A 21,492-nucleotide genomic window follows, 5' to 3' on the forward strand; every position below is an offset into this window, starting at 1 on the left:
TCTCTCCACTGACAGCTCAGAACATACCACTTAGATGAGCAGCTCGTCATCTTTCTCCCAACTCTTCCCAGTCCAAACTTCACAAAATTTTTGTAACGCTACTCTTTTGTCGGAAATCGCCCAGAACAAATCGAGCTGCTTTTCTTTGAATTTTTTCCAGTTCCTGAATCAAGTAATCCTGGTGAGGGTCCCATACACTGGAACCATACTCTATTCGGGCTCTCACCAGAGACAAATACGCTCTCTCCTTTACATCCTTACTACAACCCTAAATACACTCATAACCATGTGCAGAGATCTGTACCCTTTCTTTACAATCATATTTATGTGATTACCCCAATTAAGATCTTTCCTTATATTAATACCTAGGTATTTACAATGATCCCCAAAGGGAACTTTCACCCCATCAATGCAGTAATTAAAACTGACAGAACTTTTCCTATTTGTGAAACTCACAACCTGACTTTTATCCCCGTTTTTCATCATACCATTGCCTGCTGTCCATCTCACAACATTATCGAGGTCATTTTGCAGTTGCTCACAATCTTCTAACTTATTTATTACTCTGTAGAGAATAACATCATCTGCGAAAATCCTTATCTCTGATTCCACTTCTTGCACATTTCATTGCTATATATAAGAAAACATAAAGGTCCAATAATACTGCCTTGAGGAATTCCCCTCTTAATTTTTACAGGGTCAGATAAAGCTTCACCTGCCCTAATTCTCTGAGTTCTATTTTCTAGAAACAGAGCCACCCATTCAGTCACTTTTTTTAAAGTCCAATTGCACTCATTTTTGCAGGTAGTCTTCCATGATCTACCCTATCAAATGCCTTAGACAGGTCAATCGCGATACAGTCCAATTGACCTCCTGACTCCAGGATATCTGCTATATCTTGCTGGAATTCTCGTGAACAGATCGATTACGACTCCATTTTCACTCATATAGTGTACGACTTCTGCCATCATTTCTTACACACCTACCACATTTTTTAATACCATTACTCTGATTTAAATATCCCATACTTTTCTATTTAAGAGCAGGGTATAGACTTACCTAGCTACTTTTCCCCTGTCGCGAAATCTTCTCACAGGCTTAATATCTATCTTTACAAGCACAAAATACCAAAAAGGAAGAGTTATCATTCTGATTGCACACAATAGAAATGCTGATTATGAATTCAAAGACGATCTAGACCCTTGTGATTATATTTTTCTAAGAGTAGCCGAATGCGTACACTGAAACACTCCGTTAAAATGTCGCCACCGTGAAGGAAAACAATGCGCGTAACGAACCTTCTTTTGTTACTCTCTCAACCGGCGTAGTTATTGATGTGCCATTGTTGTTCTTATTATTCTCCAGCAGTCCCAGCGCTCGTATAAAGATAAATGACTTACTGTATAATGAACTGAAGCTAAAATTCCCGGCTTTGTAGTAGACTATATTAATTAAAACGCAGTCTTTCCTTTCAGATATTAAGGTTAGCAGTGAAGATGGATTAATTAAGTAGGGAATCGTTATTTTAAATCTGTCTTTCAACAGTTACACTCCTTTGGGCAGTAGCGGCGATTGAAAATTTGAAGTGGTGGGGGGGAAATATTATTATTATTATTATTATTATTATTATTATTATTATTATTATTATTATTATTTTTGCTAGTTGCTTTACGTCGCACCGACACAGAAAGGTCTTATGGCGACGATGGGACAGGGAAGGGCTAGGAGCGGGAAGGAAGCGGCCGTGGCCTTTATTAAGGTAGAGCCCCAGCATTTGCCTGGTGTGAAAATGGGAAACCACGGAAAACCATATTCAGGGCTGCCGACAGTGGGGTTCGAACCTACGTCTCTCGAATACTGGATATTGGCCACACTTAAGCGACTGCAGATATCGAGCTCGGTAATGGAGAATATTTAAAGACAATAGAAGTACCCTCGTCTGAGGGATATAGCGGGTGGTGGGAGAGGAGGTGGACATCAACATTTAAATAATAGTACGTTTTTGGTGTTCTCTGAGGGAATTTCGATGTGGAATAGAGACGTAAAGGTTGAAAGCCTACCAACGTAAGTGCGGTAATAACATTACTTTGAAATAAAACTAACACGAAAGAAACAATTATTACGCGTGTACTATAATTAAATAGAAGTACGGTGCGATTATTCAATTGAAAGATAATTTAGTAATTGAGTACACAGTAACTAAGTAACAGACACCAGATAGAACTACACAGACACATTGAGTGAGTGAGACTGCCAGACTGACGAATGCGCGCTCCAAGAGCATGACCTAGGCAAAAACATACCCCCGCTACCCTTCGTCGCACAACTCAGTCACTACTAATCTGCATTTAGGGTAGTCGTCCAGGTGGCAGATTCCCTATCTGTTGCATTCCTACCCGTTTCTTAATTGATTTCAAATAAATTGGAAATTTATTGAACATCTCCCTTGGTAAGTTATTCCAATCCCTAACTCCCCTTCCTATAAATTAATATTTGCCCCAGTTTGTCCTCTTGAATTCCAACTTTGTCTTCATATTGTGATCTTTCCTACTTTTACAAACACCACTTAAACCTACGTCACCCCACGTCATCTCTCCACTGACGACTCGGAACATACCACTTAGTAGAGCAGCTCGTCTCCTTTACCCCAGGTCTTCCCAGCCTTGACTTTGCAGCATTTTCGTAACGCTACACTTTTGTCAGAAATTACCCAGAAAAAATGGAGCTGCTTGTCTTTGGATTGTTTTCCCGTTCTCGAAACAAGTAATCCTGGTGAGCTTCCCATATACTGGAACCATACCCTAAATGGGGTCTTTCCATGGACTTGTATGCCCTCTCCCTTACATTCTTACTACAAACCATAAGTACCCTCATAAACATCTGTACCTTTTATTTACATCCCGTTTATAGTATTAACCCAACGATGGTGTTTCCTTATATTAACACCTAGGTACTTACAGGGATCCACATAGTGAACTGTCACCCCATCAACGCAGTGTTTAAAACTAAGAGGAATTTGGCTATTAGTGAAACTGACAACCTGACTTTTAACCTGGTTTATGATCATAACATTGCCTGCTGTCCATCTCACAGCAGTAGCACACTACCTTGTAACTTATTTATTATTCTTTCTTAACCCCTTTACCCTCCAGGGTTGGTTTTCCCCTCGGACTCAGCGAGAGAGCCGATCTCTACCGCCTCAAGGGCAGTGTCCTGGAGCGTGAGACTTCGGGTCTTTTGATATAACTGTGGAGGAAGACCAGTATCTCACCCAGGCGGCCTCACCTGCAATGCTGAACGGGGGCATTGTGGAGGATAGGAAAATTCGAAGGGATAGAGAAGTAAGATGGAAGGAAGCGGCCGTGGCCTTAAGTTTGGTACCATTCCGGCATTTGCCTGGAAGAGAAGTGGGAAACCACGGAAGCCCGCTTCCAGGATGGCTGAGGTGGGAATCGAACTCCCCTCCCCCACTATACTCAGTTGACCTCTCGAGGCTGAGTGGACCCCGTTCTAGCCCACGTACCACTTTTCAAATTTCGTGGCAGAGCCGGGAATCGAACCCGGGCCTTCAGGGTTGGCAGCTAATCAAGCTAACCACTACACCACAGAGGCGGACATTTATTATTATCTCTGATTCCAGTTCTTTATATAAGAAATCATAAGGATCCAATAACACTGCTATGAGGAATTTACCGCTTAGTGATTAAAGGACCAGATACTGTTTTCTGACGCTCACCGGCCTGAGAACAGATTCGAAACTAGAGACGTATTTTACGTCAAAACTAACAGCCACCTGGCCGTAGAGAACACTTTCTCAGACCCTCTCTGGATCAAAATAATACCAGTGGTACTTGAGACGGACGGAGGATTAGGTTTATGCAAGTATAATTTAGTGTGGTCAGCTTTCAAATCGAAGCTAAACATTGCCGGGCTGTATTTCTACTACCGGCGGAGTCGGCCGTGCGGTTATAGGTGCGCACCTGTGAGCTTGCATCTGGGTGATAGTGGGTTCAAACCCCACTGTAGGCAGCCCTGAAGGTGATTTTCCGTGGTTTCCCATTTTCTCATCAGTCAAATGTTGGGGCTGTACCTTAATTAAGGATAAGGCCGCTTCATTCCTAGTCCTATCCTATCGTCGCCATAACACCTATCTGCGCCGGTGCAACGTAAAGCAAATTGTAAAAAAGAAATACCTTATTGTTCAAATTGTAAAAAAGAAATACTTTCTTATTATTCAAATAGTAAAAAAGAAATACCTTCTTATTATTCAAATTTTAAAAAAGAAATACCTTCTTATTATTCAAATTGTAAAAAAGAAATACCTTTTTATTATTCAAATTGTAAAAAAGAAATACCTTCTTATTATTCAAATTGTAAAAAAGAAATACCTTCTTACTATTCAAATTGTAAAAAAGAAATACCTTCTTACTATTCAAATTGTAAAAAAGAAATACCTTCTTATTATTCAAATTGTAAAACAGAAATACCTCCTTATTATTCAAATTGTAAAAAAGAAATACCTTCTTATTATTCAAATTGTAAAAAAATACCTTCTTATTATTCAAATTGTAAAAAAGAAATACCTTCTTATTATTCAAATTGTAAAAAAGAAATACCTTCTTATTATTCAAATTGTAGAAAAGAAATACCTTCTTATTATTCAAATTGTAAAAAAGAAATACCTTCTTATTATTCAAATTGTAAAAAAGGAATACCTTCTTATTATTCAAATTGTAAAAAAGGAATACCTTCTTATTATTCAAATTGTAAAAAAATACCTTCTTATTATTCAAATTGTAAAAAGAGAAATACTTTCTTATTATTCAAATTGTAAAAAAGGAATACCTTCTTATTATTCAAATTGTAAAAAAGGAATTTGTTCTTATTATTCAAATTGTAAAAAAGAAATACCTTCTTATTATTCAAATTGTAAAAAAGGAATACCTTCTTATTATTCTACAGCTTTTTCCCCATTCTGGCGAGGTCGTGGGTGGCAGCTATGTTGCCTTGGCGCTGTTCTACTGCAGGGTGCCCTTCATGATGTCAACCTTATGTGTATGAATACGTGATTGAAATCTCTGTCTGGGACCCTTAGATTCCCAGTTGGAGCCGTATATCGTCGCTCAATATTTAAGAGTATATAAAGGTGATATCCATATCCCATATACCATTGGAAATTGGAAATAGAGGATATTTTTGAGGAGAAATGTGTGGTAACTTCTTCTTCGTCTTAATATTATTGATTTAACGTTTCTAACTACTTTTACCGTTTCCCAAAACCCCGATGTGCAAGAAGTTTGTCCCTCAGGAGTTCTGTTACGTGCCGATAAATGTAGCGACAAGAGGCTGGCATATTTGAGCATCTTCAGTTATCACTAGACTGAGTCAAGTTCGAAGTCACGATCTTGAACTCACAAGACCAGTGCTTTCACCTTTTGAGCCACTCAGCCTGGCGTTATTTTTATTAGTATTACATTTTTATACAATAATAATTTCTTGTGGCCATTTCCTCTTAATTCAGACCTTCCGATGAGGGTGGGCGACATCTGCTATGTGCAGGTAACTGCATATCACTGTGGTGGAGGATAGTGTTATGTGTGGTATGTGGGTTGCAGGGATGTTGGGGACAGCACGAACACCTAGTCCCCGGGCCATTGGAATTAACCAATGAAGGTTAAAATCCCCGATCCGGCCAGGAATCTAACCTAGGACCCTCTGAACCGAAGGCCACTACGCTGACAATTCTGCCACCGAGTCGGACATAACGTTATTGATATTTGTTCATTGGGCCACTAAGGACCGCGAGATCTCAACTGTTTGTCTTCTTGCGGTCGCACCAGATTTTCATCCTCTCAGAGTGTTTTCCTCCATGTATCAGAATGGAAATGCTTCAGTCGAGTTGGGACTATTTTTTGATAAACCTGTTTAAGTTTCTATTTGAACGGATCTGTGAGTTGGATGTCTGCATCCGTAATTCCATATTTTGTAAAAATACGTCTTGATCCTTGATCGATTCTTTCTTGTTCCAGGACTTTTACTGGAAGATTATTTGGAATTTTGTCCGGCTCCATTGCTAAATGGTTAGCGTGCTGGTCTTTGGTCAGGGGGGTCCCGGGTTCGATTCCCGGCAGGGTCTGGAATTTTAACCATCATTGGGTAATTTCCCTGGCACGGGGGCTGGGTGTATGTGTTGTCTTCAACATCATTTCATCCTCATTACGTCACGCAGGACGCCTATGGGTATCAATTCAAAAGACCTGCACTTGGCGAGCCGAAACCCTCCTGGGATCTGCCGGCACTGAAAGCCATACGCTATTTCATTTCTTTTGAAATTTTGAGTAGTAATAATAATAATAATAATAATAATAATAAAATGGCGTATGGCTTTTAGTGCCGGGAGTGTCCGAAGACATGTTCGGCTCTCCAGATGCAGGTCTTTTGATTTGACATCCGTAGGCGACCTGCGCTTCGTGATGAGGATGAAATGATGATGAAGACAACACATAAACCCAGCCCTCGTGTTTGCGAAATTAACCACTGATGGTTTAATTCCCCTACCCTGCCGGGAATCGAACCCGGGACCCCTATGACCAAAGACCAGCACACTAACCATTTAGCCATGGAGCCAGACAGTAACAATAATAATAGGTTTTTGTATCTTTCGACGTTAAATCTTTAAGTCACTGTGAAATAAAGGGGACATAATAGAGAATGGTACAACTCCTGGTCTCTCACCAATATTACCACTGTACGAATCTCGGCCGGAATATCTGGGATTTCAGAAGCGAGAAGTCACATCCTTGTGGTTGGAATTCCACGTGCAATGGAGGACCAACGCCTAAAATCACGCGATATCAATAATCCCGTAAAACTACAGGCTTGCATGATTGCTTGCTTACTCGATTTAACTGAACAAAACTCCTTTAGAATATCACTTTCGTAGTTCCCTCTCTGTGGTTTGCCTCGTGTCTGTAGAATTATTGGCACGTTAAAGAACTCCTGTGGGACTAAATTCCGACACCTCGGCGTCTCCGAAAGCTGTAACAGTAGTTTTTTTTTTTTTTTTTTGCTAGTTGCTTTACGTCGCACCGACACAGATATGTCTTATGGTGACGACAGGACAGGAAAGGGCTAGGAATGGGAAGGAAGCGGCCTTGGCCTTAATTAAGGTACAGCCTCAGCATTTTCCTGGTGTGAAAATGGGAAACTACGGTAGCAGTAGTTAGTGGGAAGTAAAGCAAATTACATTATTCTCTGTGGTTTATCCTACTCTTCTCCTCCTTCTTCTTCTTCTAGAGCGTAGATGCGCACATGTGGATTTGGCTCGGTTTAACGGTCGGATGCCCTTCCTGAGGCGAATCCAATGTGGTGAGTTGTAATCACTATTGCGTATTTGTGTGGTGGTTGGTAGTGTGGTGTGTAGTCTGAATATGAAGAGGAGAGTGCTGGGACCTACACAAACACTCAGTCCCCAAGTCGGAAGAACCAGACGCTATTAAAATCCCAGATTCAGCTGGAAATCAAACCCGCGACGTCTGAACCGTAGGCTGCCAAAACGCATGATCATTGAGCCAAGAAGTTGGAATATGCTTTATCCTACCTCTAAGTCATGCAACTTGAAATTACCGAATCTTTTTTTCCTTCCTTTTAGGCAACTTGTTTTACATCGGACTGACACAGACAGGTCTTATGGCGTCGATGGAAGAGGAAAGGAGTGGGAAGAAAGGAGTCCTGGCCTTTATTAAGGTACAGCACCAGCATTTGCCAGAAGTGAAAATAGGAAACCACGGAAAACCATCTTCAGGGCTACCGACAGTGGGGGTTCAAACCCAATATCTCACGGATGCAAGCTCACAGCTGCGCGCCCCTAACCACACGGCCAACTTGCCCGGTACACTGAGTCTAACAGTCAGGTCTCCTTCTATTACTCTTACTACTCATTGCAAACTCCGAAAGCCCTCTTTACAAGCAGAGTAGCGGCGGCGATAGTGGTGGTGGTGGTTTTAAGATATTTTGCAACTGATCAACCATCGTTTCATTACATTAAACAGAAAAAGGAAGAGTTTCAGTCCCTCGAGGAATGAAGATAGATGGCTTAAAGAAAGGGTGGGAGGTGGGGTGGGGGGCAAGAAAGGCATGAGAATGAAAGACTCTTTTGACCTTGCATCCTGACACTGTTGAGGTTGAAGGGAACAAGAAGTTGACCAATGGAGGTCAGAGAGGAAATATTTTAGTGAGAAGCCTGACATGTAGAAGCAATTTGTATAGCTATATCGATCTTTCTCGCATGCACAACTTCTAGATAAAAGTCTCGTGTTGTATAACATGTAAAAATGTTGCAGCCTTGGAGTAAGTGAACTGAGATAGAGAGAGTATGACAGCTCTCTGCGTTACGTCTGCATGCCCCTGTCTCTCCTGTCTCAAGTGACAAAGGATTCACAACAAGTCTCCCGAGGTATTCTATTCCTGCTTAAAGCTTTTCTTTAGGAACGCTCTACTTCGCATGCGCTAACCCAGAGAGTTGTCGTTGAAAAGAAACACAGTGGAAGATATATTATCAAGATTGACATGAAGTGAGACATTAAGACAGGTCTTTCACTGCATTACGTGATAAATCATATATTTAACCTTTCCTATAGGCATTGGCTTGTATCTTATATTTTATCTTTTGTAGCTAGAAATAATTATCTATATCACTACACCGTTGCCCCTCTTATATTATAAATTGACCTGATATTTTATTGCAGTCCGCCAGGAGAAATATTACGCTGTGTTATTACACGTGACGAATTCGACTCACACCATCATTGTTGTGTGGTTGCTTACGGGGTCACCTTCAACACGCCCTGGGTATCTGTATGTGCACCTATCTCCGAAGAGATAGGTGGTATGTGGGGTACGGATACCGGTGCGCTCCTGGCGCTCCTCTGTCGGTCATATTATGTGTGTTTTCTTAATTTTGATGTTTTAAGTTTTGTGTTTTTAGAACATTTTGCATGTTTTGTTTCAGTTTGACGTGTAAAATCTTGTGTTAATTGGCTCTTATGTGAAGTGTGCCTGGGTAGCTTGACATTCTGTGATATGACTAACTAGTGTATGCGATGTGGTATGGTTGAACTTATGTTGCGTATGTGAGTTAGCAACAGCTACATCGCGAAAAATTGCGTCGCATTATTCAATTAAATTTAGAATTTAAATATAAATACATTTGACGGATGTAATTTTTAAGCATCGTTATTGGCAGCACATGTTTATTTATAAAGCACCCGCCTCGGTTTCCGAGTGTTCCAGTGCTTTTATTAGAGCTTTAGGGAGTGAGGTGCTTTTAATTCAGTGTTAGGAAGTGAGGACATGTTCTTTAGGTTGGCTGGGCGGGGGTGGGGGGGGGGGGAGGGGTGTTGCTTGGTGACTGTTTAGGATATTATGAGTTTCTGCTTGGCATAGTGGGTGGGGGGTTCTGGTTTTGGGTCGATAGAAGGTTGAGTAGAAGTAAATTTAGGATGGTTGTGGCTTCTTGGCTGAGCTGGTTACTGGGCTGGTAGGTGCGGGGTGCGGGGTTCGGGGGAGGTTGGGTGTTGAGGCTGAGAAGTAGGGGGGGTTTAGGGTTTGAATGTAAGTGTTTTGCGCGTCTGTAGTGGTCCTTCACTGCCTTTTTAATGAAGGGGCGACCAGGGAATGAGGCGGCATGACTGCCTTGGGAGTTTGCACACCTCGGCTGGTCCCGCGGTACCGTGCAATCAGTGTGGCGGTGTGAGCCGCCACATCTGTTACAACGAGTAGCTGCTGAGCATGTAGTTCCAGAGTGATGTAGTAGAAGGCAGTAAGCAAGCTTTTGATGTCAAATTCCAGCGCAGCTAGAGATCATTTAAGGGTGCTTAGCTGGCAGGACCTAGTATTCACAGTGCAGTATTTCTTCTGGTATGGGCTAGAGCAACTTTGTGACTTTCACTGATCTGTCTCTGTCTTATCCTTGGCTTTGACAATATGAAAGTGACTGAGGTATGAACGATGCTAATAATGCTATTCCTTCTGCAACCATTCCCTGCTATGAATGGTGTGAAAATGTTGCTCATAGGGTCGGTTGGTGCATGCATTTCAGTGGACTCGGCAGACTGATATGTAATGGCAACTTCTGGCTCGGTGAGGAAAGCAACGGGAAACTACCTCACTCCTCATTTCCCTAGTACGCCTCTTCAGTGATGCCTAGGTCATCTATGACAGCTGATGGCGGAGCTGTTGACGATCCAACCAGCCTTAGGGCTGAAGACTGAACATACATACATACACAAATGATAGTTACCCTCGTCAGTCGATTTATTGGCAAATAAAATAATATCCCTTAAGGACAAAACTTTCGGCATTAGCAATTGAGAGGATGATAATCAGAAATGCAACGAAGATAGTTAAAGTGAACAATATATATATGTTTGCGCATTACATATTGCATACTACACCACGTATAAACGTGGGGCCTCTAACAGTAGGACCTAGCTTTGGATTTGTTTCCTTTTTCTGCCAATGTTTAACGCCACTCACACACATAGGAAGTTGGAAAGGGAAAGAGCTAGGCAGCGGTTGGTAGCGTCCATGGCCTTTCGTAAGGTACAAACCTCTGTTTCGGGTGTGGAAATGGTGAATCACAGAAAATGATAATAATAATAATAATAATAATAATAATAATAATAATAATAATAATAATAATAATAATAATAATAATAATAATAATAATAATAATAATAATAATAATAATAATAATAGCAGTCATTTTACCAGTAATAATAGTCGTAACTCATTAGAAATTAAAAATCTATTTTTACTTGCTTCTGAATGATGAGCCCGATGTCAGGTTCCGTGACCTGTCTGCTATGGAGTTCCAGAGCCACACACCGTCTTCTGTAAAGGAATGGGTCTACTGTTTGTTGGTGTGTGCGGCGGCGATTGTCAGAATTTTCCTGCATTGAGAATGGGTCCTAATTGATCTTTGAGAGCTTGTAAAACTCGGATGCTAAATACTGAGGTGTAGACGTAATAAGATTGTTGTGCAGTGGAAACTATACATGAAACTTAAAGTAGGTTAAGGTATGGAGAGACGCTATTTTCATGTGGTTTAATCCTGAAAATCAAACGAATGTGGGAATTGTGAGTTTATCGCAGCCTTCTGCCTAATATGAGTTAATACTGTTATACACAAAATGACATCACTAAATTAGAATCATTAGAGGCATGTTGTATATTGTCTGGATTTTTACGATCTATCTCTTCATTCGTGAGTCGATAAATCCATGAGACCTCTGACATCCTCCTGCATAACCACGCAAATGCTAGGGTCTATCTGGAATTGGGTATTCAGCCAGAAGGCTGGTTTGATCCTCCACAGTTCCACCAACAGTTGTATAGATAGCTTAAGCATCACTGTAGAGGAGTACAAGGGGAATGAGGACTGAGGTAGTTTCCCGTTGCTTTCCTCACCGAGCGGAAGGAATTAACGTCATCAGCTCCCCGACACAATTGTAACCATAGTAACCATTGTTCATCTATGTATACTTGGTCCATAGCATCATCTTCTCACTGTGCGCTGTCTTCCCGTAACTAAGACTTTCATAACATCTCGTATTAAGCGAACCACATTATACTCTTCAGTACAGACATGAAATCCTTGAACTGGACGGAAAAAGAACCCACGGCTTTGGAATGAGACAAGCACGCTATCTCTACACCACGAGGCTGGCTAATGATACTGATTATAAGGCACAGGCGGTAAAAGAGGCCTCCAGATCTCTTTGGAGAAAATGCAGTTCGTAACTAACATCAATCCAACATCAAGAGGACTGATCAAAAGGACAGGTAAGTTTAAATAACTGGGTGAGTGGATAGAATCAAACATCTCTGAAAAAGATGCTTTCTCGTTGCCCATTAACAAAATGAAAATGACTTATCAAGTGACCAAAGCCGATTACAACAAAATGTCCATATCCTTGAACGCAGAACTTAGACATTATTGCAGTGTCATAAGACCAGAGGCTTTGTATACAGCGGAATGCCTTGATATGGACAAAGAAGGCCTGATAAAAAATTGGAAATTAAAGAAAGAAAGAAAGAAGGAAAGAAAGAAAGAAAGAGATAAATTAAGAAGGAAAGAGAAAGAAGGAAAGAAAGAAAGAAAGAAAGAAAGAAAGAAAGAAAGAAAGAAAGAAAGGAAAAGATTTAAGAAAGTTTTATGGCTCAGTTGAAAGCCAAAGCTGAATATATATCTTTTTTGCTATTTGCTTTACGTCGCACCGACACGGACAGGTCTTATGGCGACGATGGGATAGGAAAGGCCTAGGAATGGGAAGGAAGCTGCCGTGGCCTAAATTAAGGTACAGCCCCAGAATTTGCCAGGCGTGAAGATGGGAAACCTCAGAAAACCACCTTCAGGGCTGCAGACGATGAGATTCGAACCCACTACTTCCCGGATGCAAGTTCCCAAGTGCGTGCCCCTAACCGCACAGCAAGGTGAATAAAGACATCGGCATAGTCAATCAATGAATCAGTCACTACTGATCTGCATTTAGGGCAGTCGTCCAGGTGGCAGATTCCCTATCTGTTGTTTTTCTAGCCTCTTCTTAAATGATTTCAAAGAAATTGGAAATTTATTGATCATCTCCCTTGGTAAGTTATTCCAATCCCTAACTCCTCTTCCTATAAACGAAAATTTGCCCCAATTTGTTCTTTTAAATTCCAACTTTATCATCATATTGTGATCTTTCCTACTTTTAAAAGGTTCTAACCCCACTGTCGGCAGCCCTGAAAATGGTTTTCCGTGGTTTCCCATTTTCACTCCAGGCAAATGCTGGGGCTGTACCTTAATTAAGGCCACGGCCGCTTCCTTCCCACTCCTAGCCTTTTTCTGTCCCATCGTCGCCATAAGACCTATCTGTGTCGGTGCGACGTAAAGCAACTAGCAAAAAAAAAAAAAAAAATTCTTTTAAAGAGCCAATCAAATTTAGGTAATTCCGGGGAGAGAATAAAACTGAAGAACGGAGGGACGGATTTGTAAAAGCTGATTTTAGTAAACTCTTTGAATATATAGATTTATGAGATCTAGAATTTTCTCACAGTTCATGAATCTTACGAGTCATTTGTAAATACACTAATTTTTCCTTCAATTTATCAGAACTAACTAACTGTACCCCTTTTATATCGTAAGAGTCTATTAAGAATCTCTCTCGTCTTGTAAGCCCAAAAACACATGTCATGCTTTACCGTATAGCGGAGGAAAGGTACTACTCTACGTGTTGAGTTGCACCCAGCGTGTAGGTCTCACTTTTACTATGAAGTACACTCCACTTAGAGGTCCTAACCACATATTTTCTTAGATGGTGAAGAGCTTCTTCATCGAGTTGAAAGGCTTGTTTTGGTTGACACGAGTCACTACTACTTTCTGCATCCCATGAGATGTTTTTCAACTCATTTGTGCCCAACGGGCACTCTTGTGCCCTCTTGGAAATTAAATTACTTGATAAATCTACGAGGTGTTTTAGTTATTTACTTTATTGTGAACGTAAAAGATCATGAGTTCCAATTACAATATTCACGACAATTTTTACTTAGATGTTAAAAATACAAATTAAAAACAACAACAATATTCAGCTAGAATAATCCTAAAATATGAAATTCAGTGACTCACACGTCACACATGCCTGGGCGTTGTCAGCAACAAATAAACACAACTATGGGCATGTATGCGTGTGTGCTTAAAAAGTAGTGCGCTTGATCACTTATTGGAATGAAGAAATGAAGGATATTTGAATGCCATCACAAGCTCCAAAGAGGACGTAAGTTTCATACACACTATCATCTCTGTAGTTGAATTGTTAGCTGAGAAAGATCATACCAAGGTGTACAGTGATGTCATTGTCAGTAGATTGTGTCATGTGCATTTAGTGTGATTCCATGGCACGAAAACGTGGACATAGAAGTGCCCATTAGGCATGAGCCATTCAAACATGTTCGTAATGTATTAGGTACATTTTAGCAAAGTAATATAATAATTTCGTGTGGCTATTTCTAGCCGAGTGCAGCCCTTGTAAGGCAGACCCTCCGATGAGGGTGGGCGGCATCTGCCATGTGTAGGTAACTGCGTATTATTGTGGTGGAGGATAGTGTTATGTGTGGTGTGTGAGTTGCAGGGATGTTGGGGACAGCACAAACACCCAGCCCCCGGGCCATTGGAATTAACCAATTAAGGTTAAAATCCCCGACCCGGCCGGGAATCGAACCCGGGACCCTCTGAACCGAAGGCCAGTACGCTTACCATTCAGCCAACGAGTCGGACAGCAAAGTAATTGCAACATTTCTGACACATAATGCATGAAAATATGGTTTTATGTCAATTATCTAGACCCCGACACAAAATTATTCAAGAAAAGATCAAGATATCAAAATCAGATTTAAATATCGATGTAATGTGTGTTATTTCCGTTGAATTTCAAAGGACACCTATTCTGATTATCAAGCACCCTTCGTCTGATTTCTGTTAGGTTTGTGCACAGAACACCGCCGTTACAACCCAACATCCGTCTTTCAGCACATGGCATTTACTGTGCAAGTGATTACTGAGAAGCTTCAGACTCAAGATTCGCCAGATATTCTTGGAGCTGATGTTTGTGTTTGACCTCCGGAAGGTGTAGCTCAGATGAAGATTTGGGTGACATTTCTCCAGAAATATGACATCTCTCCGAAGACGCTATAGCCTATGCCATATTCTGACAGAATAAGCATACCTGCAAGTGAGACACATGAAGGTCATCTCTTCATAAGCGGGCAAGCTAAGAGATGTGCCCTTTGTCGTAAGGCTTCTGAGAGATGCCAAGCAACTTTACAGATATAGCTTTGCTGAAGATCACAAATAGAAAACTTTTGTGTGTCATATAGGGCCTACTCTAAACGAATATGGTGAAAATATTCAGATCTTTGGAGCTATATTCAAACCTTTGTTGAAATATGTGATTTAACAAAGTATTTGTAAAATACTGTCTGCAGTGTTATAAAATATTTAACTGTAAATCAATGTAGTTTATCATTATCAACTATATTTATAATCAAAATATCATTTTGTGGTATTCTTATACGACTCGTAACCAATGAGCACTTTCTTATCCACTCCCGTACTGCGTGAAGAAAACTGTACTTGCGAAAATTACTCTAAATATAGTAAATATATCACACTTTGTCTTAATAAAATGAGTCTCATTTTAAAAATCGGAATGAACAGTTCCGGGCATAAATGGGCTAATACAAAGAATGTGAAATTACTAATTCTGCGAGTAATAAAATTAAAACATATTTTACTCACGGTACATGCTGACGGTGATGTTAGCGGCCACTGGTCCCAGCACATTGTTGTTGCTGGCCTGGCAGGAGTACACAGTGTTGAGATGCCTTCGGTCCAATCTCCCTAGGCGCAGCACGTTCTGTACACGATTGACATCCATTTGATTGTCCGAATCGTCAACGAGGATGTCATTTCTCCACCACGTAACGCGAGGAGGTGGCCGGCCTGCAAAATTCACATAATAGTTATAGTTAATAATATATTATAGATCTCTGTCCTAACAAAAAATCCTGTTTTTTATAGGATTGGTATCATGATGATAGTAATTCACTTTGTTGCCAGAAATAACACGTATTTCAGGATTGTTAGTAATTCATATTTAGATTAGAACGGGGGTTATCTTGCATCAGGAATGCCATCTAACGGAGATAACTGGTAACAGAGGAGACAGAACACATCTCACCTAATAATAATAATAATATTAATAATAACAGACATGATATAGGCTTTTGGATTTATGCCACGTCAAGAAAACACGATAATACTCCTTACGCTTCGGAACCGTGAAAGCAATAATAATAATAATAATAATAATAATAATAATAATAATAATAATACAGATCTACAAATATCTTTGAAACCAGAAGTCAACAACAACCTGGATTCATGTAGTCAAGAAATATTTGGAAGACGAAGCTACAAAGAGAGATTTTTAGGAAGACAGTGTTAAAAATGAAAGAATTCCAGGGCCGCGACGGAAAGAAATCATGCTCAAAATGGTCTGATTGGAGGAAAAGGAGGCATAGTGAGTAGATGAAGGATTATTGGAGGAGGAAGAAAGGAAAACAAGGGATGAAGCAATGAAATTTTCTCGTGGTCCCTAGCAGACCCTAACGAGAAAGAAAGAATAATTATATAATATAATATAATATAATATAATATAATATAATATAATATAATATAATATAATATAATATAATATAATATAATATAATATAATATAATATAATATAATATAATATAATATAATATAATATAATAATAAACTATCTTTACATCGGTCTGTTTTCAGACTAATTTTGCTTTATGGAAGCGAAAACTGGATGAACTCAGAATATCCTATTCATAAGTTACAAGTAACAAACATGAAAGTAGTGAGAATGATTGCTGGTACAAACTTAGATTGAGGTGATAAAGGATATGTACGCATAAACCGGCTTCGGTGGTGTGGTCATGTGAGGCAAATGGAGGAGGATAGGTTACCTAGGAGAATAATGGAACCTGTTATGGACGGTAAGAGAAGTAGAGGGAGATCAAGACGAGGATGGTTAGACTAAGTTTCTAACGATTTAAAGATAAGAGGTATAGAACTAAAGGAGACCACGGGACTAGTTGCAAATAGAGGATTGTGGCGACGTTTAAATAATAATAATAATAATAATAATAATAATAATAATAATAATAATAATAATAATAATAATAATAATAATAATAATAATAATCCGTTCAGCCTCCAGAGCAGTCCTTGAGCGTGAGACGGTGAGTCATGGGATACGACTGGGGAGTGGAACTAGTACCCCGATCAGGTGACCTTACCTGCTGTGCTGAACAGGGGCCTTGTGGGGGATGGGAAGAGTGGAAGGGATATACAAGGAATAGGGGAGGATGTGGCCATGGCCTTAAGCTAGGTACAAACCCGGCATTTTCCTGGAGGAGGAGTGGGAAACCACGGAAAACCACTTGAAGGAGGGCTGAGGTTGGAATAGAACACCCTCTACTCAGTCGACCACCCGAGTCTGAGTGGACCCCGTTCCAGCCTCCGTATCACTTTTCGGGAATTGAACCCTGGTCTGCGCGAGTGGTAGCTAATCACACTCACCACTACACCACAGAGGGGGACAATAATAATAATAAAAATAATAATCGTATGGCCTCAGCTACTGTGGTGCAGGACTTTTAATATGATGCCATTTAGATGACCTGCCTAACAATTTCGACATTCCGATTGTGCTGGTATCTAACAACGGAAATGGAATTCTACTGGAACGGTTACTATGGTTAATTTAATTATATATGTTACACTGAGTACGCTGCCTGATATTTTTAATATATCAATAACAAGCAGTGGCAATTTTTTTGACCATCCTTCAAAAATCGACTATCTGAGCCAGGATTAAACCCTGGAAATTGGGATCTTGAGTCATAAACCCTGGGGAAGATGTTAGAGGTAGAGGAATTTTAAACAGATAAGGCAGTTTAGCGAAATACGTCCGAGTGGGAGACTCATCTGCATATTAACAGGTAATGGCACACTGTATGTAAGGTGATCGGAAAGAACGTGAACAGTGTCTATGGGCATTAGAGGGGTGGTCTTGCTGGTAAATACGCAGGCAAGTCAATAAGTATTTGCAATTTTTCTGTAATTGTCTTTAGATTGGCTCTATGTCGTTGTGTGTTCACCAGCCGCTAGATAGCGCCATTGACTACATCTGTGGTAGGTTTCATCGTTATCAGATCAGTACAGCTTGCGCTGTTGCGACGTAAATATGGCCTCACCACTCTCTGTATGCACCACGGAAGGACAGCGATCCGTAAACCATTTTTGTGGTGTAAGAGTGTACCACGAGCGGAAATACATAGAAGAGTTTCAGCACAATACGGGAACAATGTTTTTCCACAGCGAAGTGTTTACCAGTGCACTGAACATTTCAAAAGGGGTTGCACGAATGTGAAGGATGAGGAAAGATCCGGGCGTCCATCTGCAGCTGTAACTGAACATGTGCGTGATATGATCCTGAATAACAAACGAATGACTGTTGATGACGTGTTAAACCATATGCACATTAGCCATGGTTCTGCATATGAAAACATGCATAACAAGCTTAACTATCAAATAGTGAATATTTAAGAGAAACTTAAATATTTTAAACTAGAGGTCCGCTTATTCAATACAATGTATAATTTATTATATTTAGTACATGTTTCGTCCCCTAAAGGACACCGTCAGCTATATTAAATTAACATTAATATATCAGAATAGATATTTTTAAAGTAGGAAAGACACATTAAAGGACGTTGATGTATGGTACGACATTTAAAATACAATCTTAGCAAATTTTGTTAAAATTGTAAGTCATATGATCGATAAAAACAGTTGAATTGTCCATTAAACTCTTGATAATCTTCTTGGGAATCAATGTTTTTAATGTGTTTTGCCAATTTTAATGATATCTATTTTGTATTCTTATATATTAATGCTAATTTATAATACCTGATGATGTCCCTTAGGGTACTACACATGTACTAAATATAATAAATTATAAATTGTGTTGAATAGGTGGACTTGTTTTTTATAATATTTAAGTTTATCTTAAATATTCGCTATTTCATATATAGACAATACGGGACTATTATTATTAGAAATGAAGCTGTTAAAGCTTGTTACGTGTAAAGCTTAAGTTTTACAAAATCTGTTTGAGATGGGTTCCAAAAAACTCAATGAAGAGCAGAAAAGCAATCATATGAGATATGGATCATCACTGGGGATGAAACGTGGGTTCACCACTTCGAACTAGAGAGCAAACGTCAGACCATGGAACGGAAGCATCCGCTGTAGCAAAACATTGTCCCCGTATTGTGCCGAAAGTCTTCTATGAATTTCCGCTCCCGGTACATCTTCAGACCACAAGAAACGGATTACGGACCACTGTTCTTCCTTGGTGAAAATAGAGAATCTTTACGTCGCAACAGCGCAAGCTGTACTGATCTGATAACGATGAAACCTACCACAGATGTAAACAACGGAGCCATCTAGTATCTGGGAGCACAAAAAGCCACAGAGCCATATTAAAGAAAATTAGAGCAAAATTGCATGTACTTATTGAATTGTCCTCGTAATTCGAAAATATCGATATCTCGCGTCCTTGTCATTTTATCAGCTACTGAAGATATCCAATCATATCACTTCGTAGGCGAATTCCATTGGGCATTTCGCGGCAGTGTTGCTAAATTGGTACGTGGCTTAAAGCATCAGTCACAGGAGATAACTTCTCCAGGGGAGGCGTCTGGATTCAGATCTCGGAGCTGACAGGACCAGTCATAACAAGTGCGCTATAGTAGCACTGGCTAAAACCGACAGTGTGTTTGTATCTGATGCTGATTACTCAGCATATCTCTCAAGCCGTGCCTAAGTCACGTACAGACTTAGCCTTATAAAGCCCATTTGAATTCGCCCGCGAAGCGATCTGATTGGCTAACTTCGGCAGCTTATAAAAGAACAACGGTGAGAGATATCGGAATATATTTTTTCGAATTATTTGTCAGCATGAACAATCCTCTACGGCTCACAAACCTGGTTTACGTTGTTTTAGACCACGCTGTATATACACACATTTACCTTCCGGAACGAACATAATTCACAAAAGAGAAGAGTTTGTCAACACAAATACCCTCATTACTGTACCGTAATTATTGTCAACTCATTTTTGGAAGTAAATTAAACTGTGTTTTGAGCTCTAAAATTTAATAAGACGAACTTCAGCCATTCCCCGCCGTGGAAAGACTGTATGAAAAATTTCAGTTGAGAGCTGCATGAGAAGTTACACACGGTAATACGGTTCAATATACTTCTTCCCGGGTGGCATAAGCATGACGAATGGATAGATTCTACATCATCAAGGAAGATTCGTCCAGTATTCATGACAATAGTTGTTGAAATTGTCTCCTTCAATGACCAACATGACGTTATAATGCAAATTCATGCTGATAATTGGGAAAGGATATTGGAAACTAAATAATACTTTATTAGGCGGCGAAAACATCAAAACACAATTTCAAAAAATGTGGTCAGTACTACAAGATATGCAAAAAAAAAGCGAGGGACAACTTACCGTTCATATGTGGATGTATTGTAAGAGACCATACTTCTTTAAGAGGCTAGGAATTGATAGAGGTAGTAATGGACAAAAGACCTTTCACTCGTACTGTGTAGTTTTAAATAATATTCTAATTCACCAACAGGCAGCTTATGATATAGACAATCACATTTTAGCAGTGATTTTTTTAAAATTCCTTTACGTCGCACTGACACAGACACAGCCTAGCGTGAAAATGGGAAACCGCGGAAAATCTTCAGGGCTCTCGACAGTGAGGTTCGTACACACTATCTCCCGAATGCAGGCTGATAGTTACGTGACTCAAACCACGTGGCCACTTGCTCGGGTTTTAGCAGCAAAGCGAAGTATCATATCCATTAAAGAACACATTTTGCAGGGAACAATGGTTCGTTCATGTGCAGAAACCAATAAATGAAGAGAAAACTCACGTTATATAACGCAGGAACGGAAAAGGAAATGAGGAAATGAAGTAATTCACGATATACACAGAAGATTGTAGATAAATTCGCTTTTTACCGAGCTTGATAGCTGATAGCTGTAGCGACTAGTATTCAGTATTTGGGGGATACTGTGTTCGAATCCAACTCTCTGCAGCTCTGAAGATGGTTTTCCCCGTTTTAACACCAGGAAAATGCTGGGGCTGTACCTCAATTAAGGCCATGGACGCTTCCTTCCCACTTCAAGCCCTTTCCTGTCCCATCGTCACCCTAAGACCTATCTGTGTCGGTGCGACATAAAGCAAATTGTACATAATAAAAAAACGCTTTGGCAGGGAATCCGCGGTACACAAATTTTTATTCCATACTGAAAATTTTATATTACATATTTTAAGCATCTTTCCCCATATTATTAACAATGATGACAGAATGATGCTCGCCTGGAATTGTTAGGTACCTACAGCGAGCTGTTTGATAGTACGGTGGCCTTACCCCAATTACGATGATCTGAGAATGTGCATGGGAATTTAATATAATAGAATAGTTGAGTGAGTGCTTGCATGTATACTATAGGAGTATGGGAGTATCTTTCCAGCAATACCGGTACGTTATAGAGAGACGGCTTTGCAGAATAAAGGTCAAGTATTCTATATCCACGATGTCAACAGCCCTTTTAATTTAGCGCAAGTGTTGAAGACATTAGTTGCTGTGATTGTGGCGTGGGAATGAACTCTGGTCCTTGGAAATACATCAGAAAACTAAAGGAGTTAATGAAGAAAGTGTGCCAAGCAGATATGGCCAGGGAAAAGTTACTAAACCGGAGTAAGGAGTTAAAAGGTACGGA

At 40.0% G+C, this 21,492-nt stretch overlaps 1 protein-coding gene across 1 annotated transcript in view; it reads right to left on the reverse strand.

Moving 5' to 3' along the window:
- LOC136864369 (nephrin-like) overlaps positions 1–21,492 on the reverse strand; it is a 1,091,365-nt gene that overhangs the window by 740,400 nt on the left and 329,473 nt on the right. The window contains exon 4 of the mRNA XM_068226722.1: positions 15,338–15,541. Coding sequence (XP_068082823.1) covers positions 15,338–15,541 — 204 coding nt within the window. The remainder of the gene's footprint in view (positions 1–15,337; positions 15,542–21,492) is intronic.

This window comes from Anabrus simplex, chromosome 1 (genome assembly GCF_040414725.1).
Source record: "Anabrus simplex isolate iqAnaSimp1 chromosome 1, ASM4041472v1, whole genome shotgun sequence".
Taxonomy (NCBI): domain Eukaryota; kingdom Metazoa; phylum Arthropoda; class Insecta; order Orthoptera; family Tettigoniidae; genus Anabrus; species Anabrus simplex.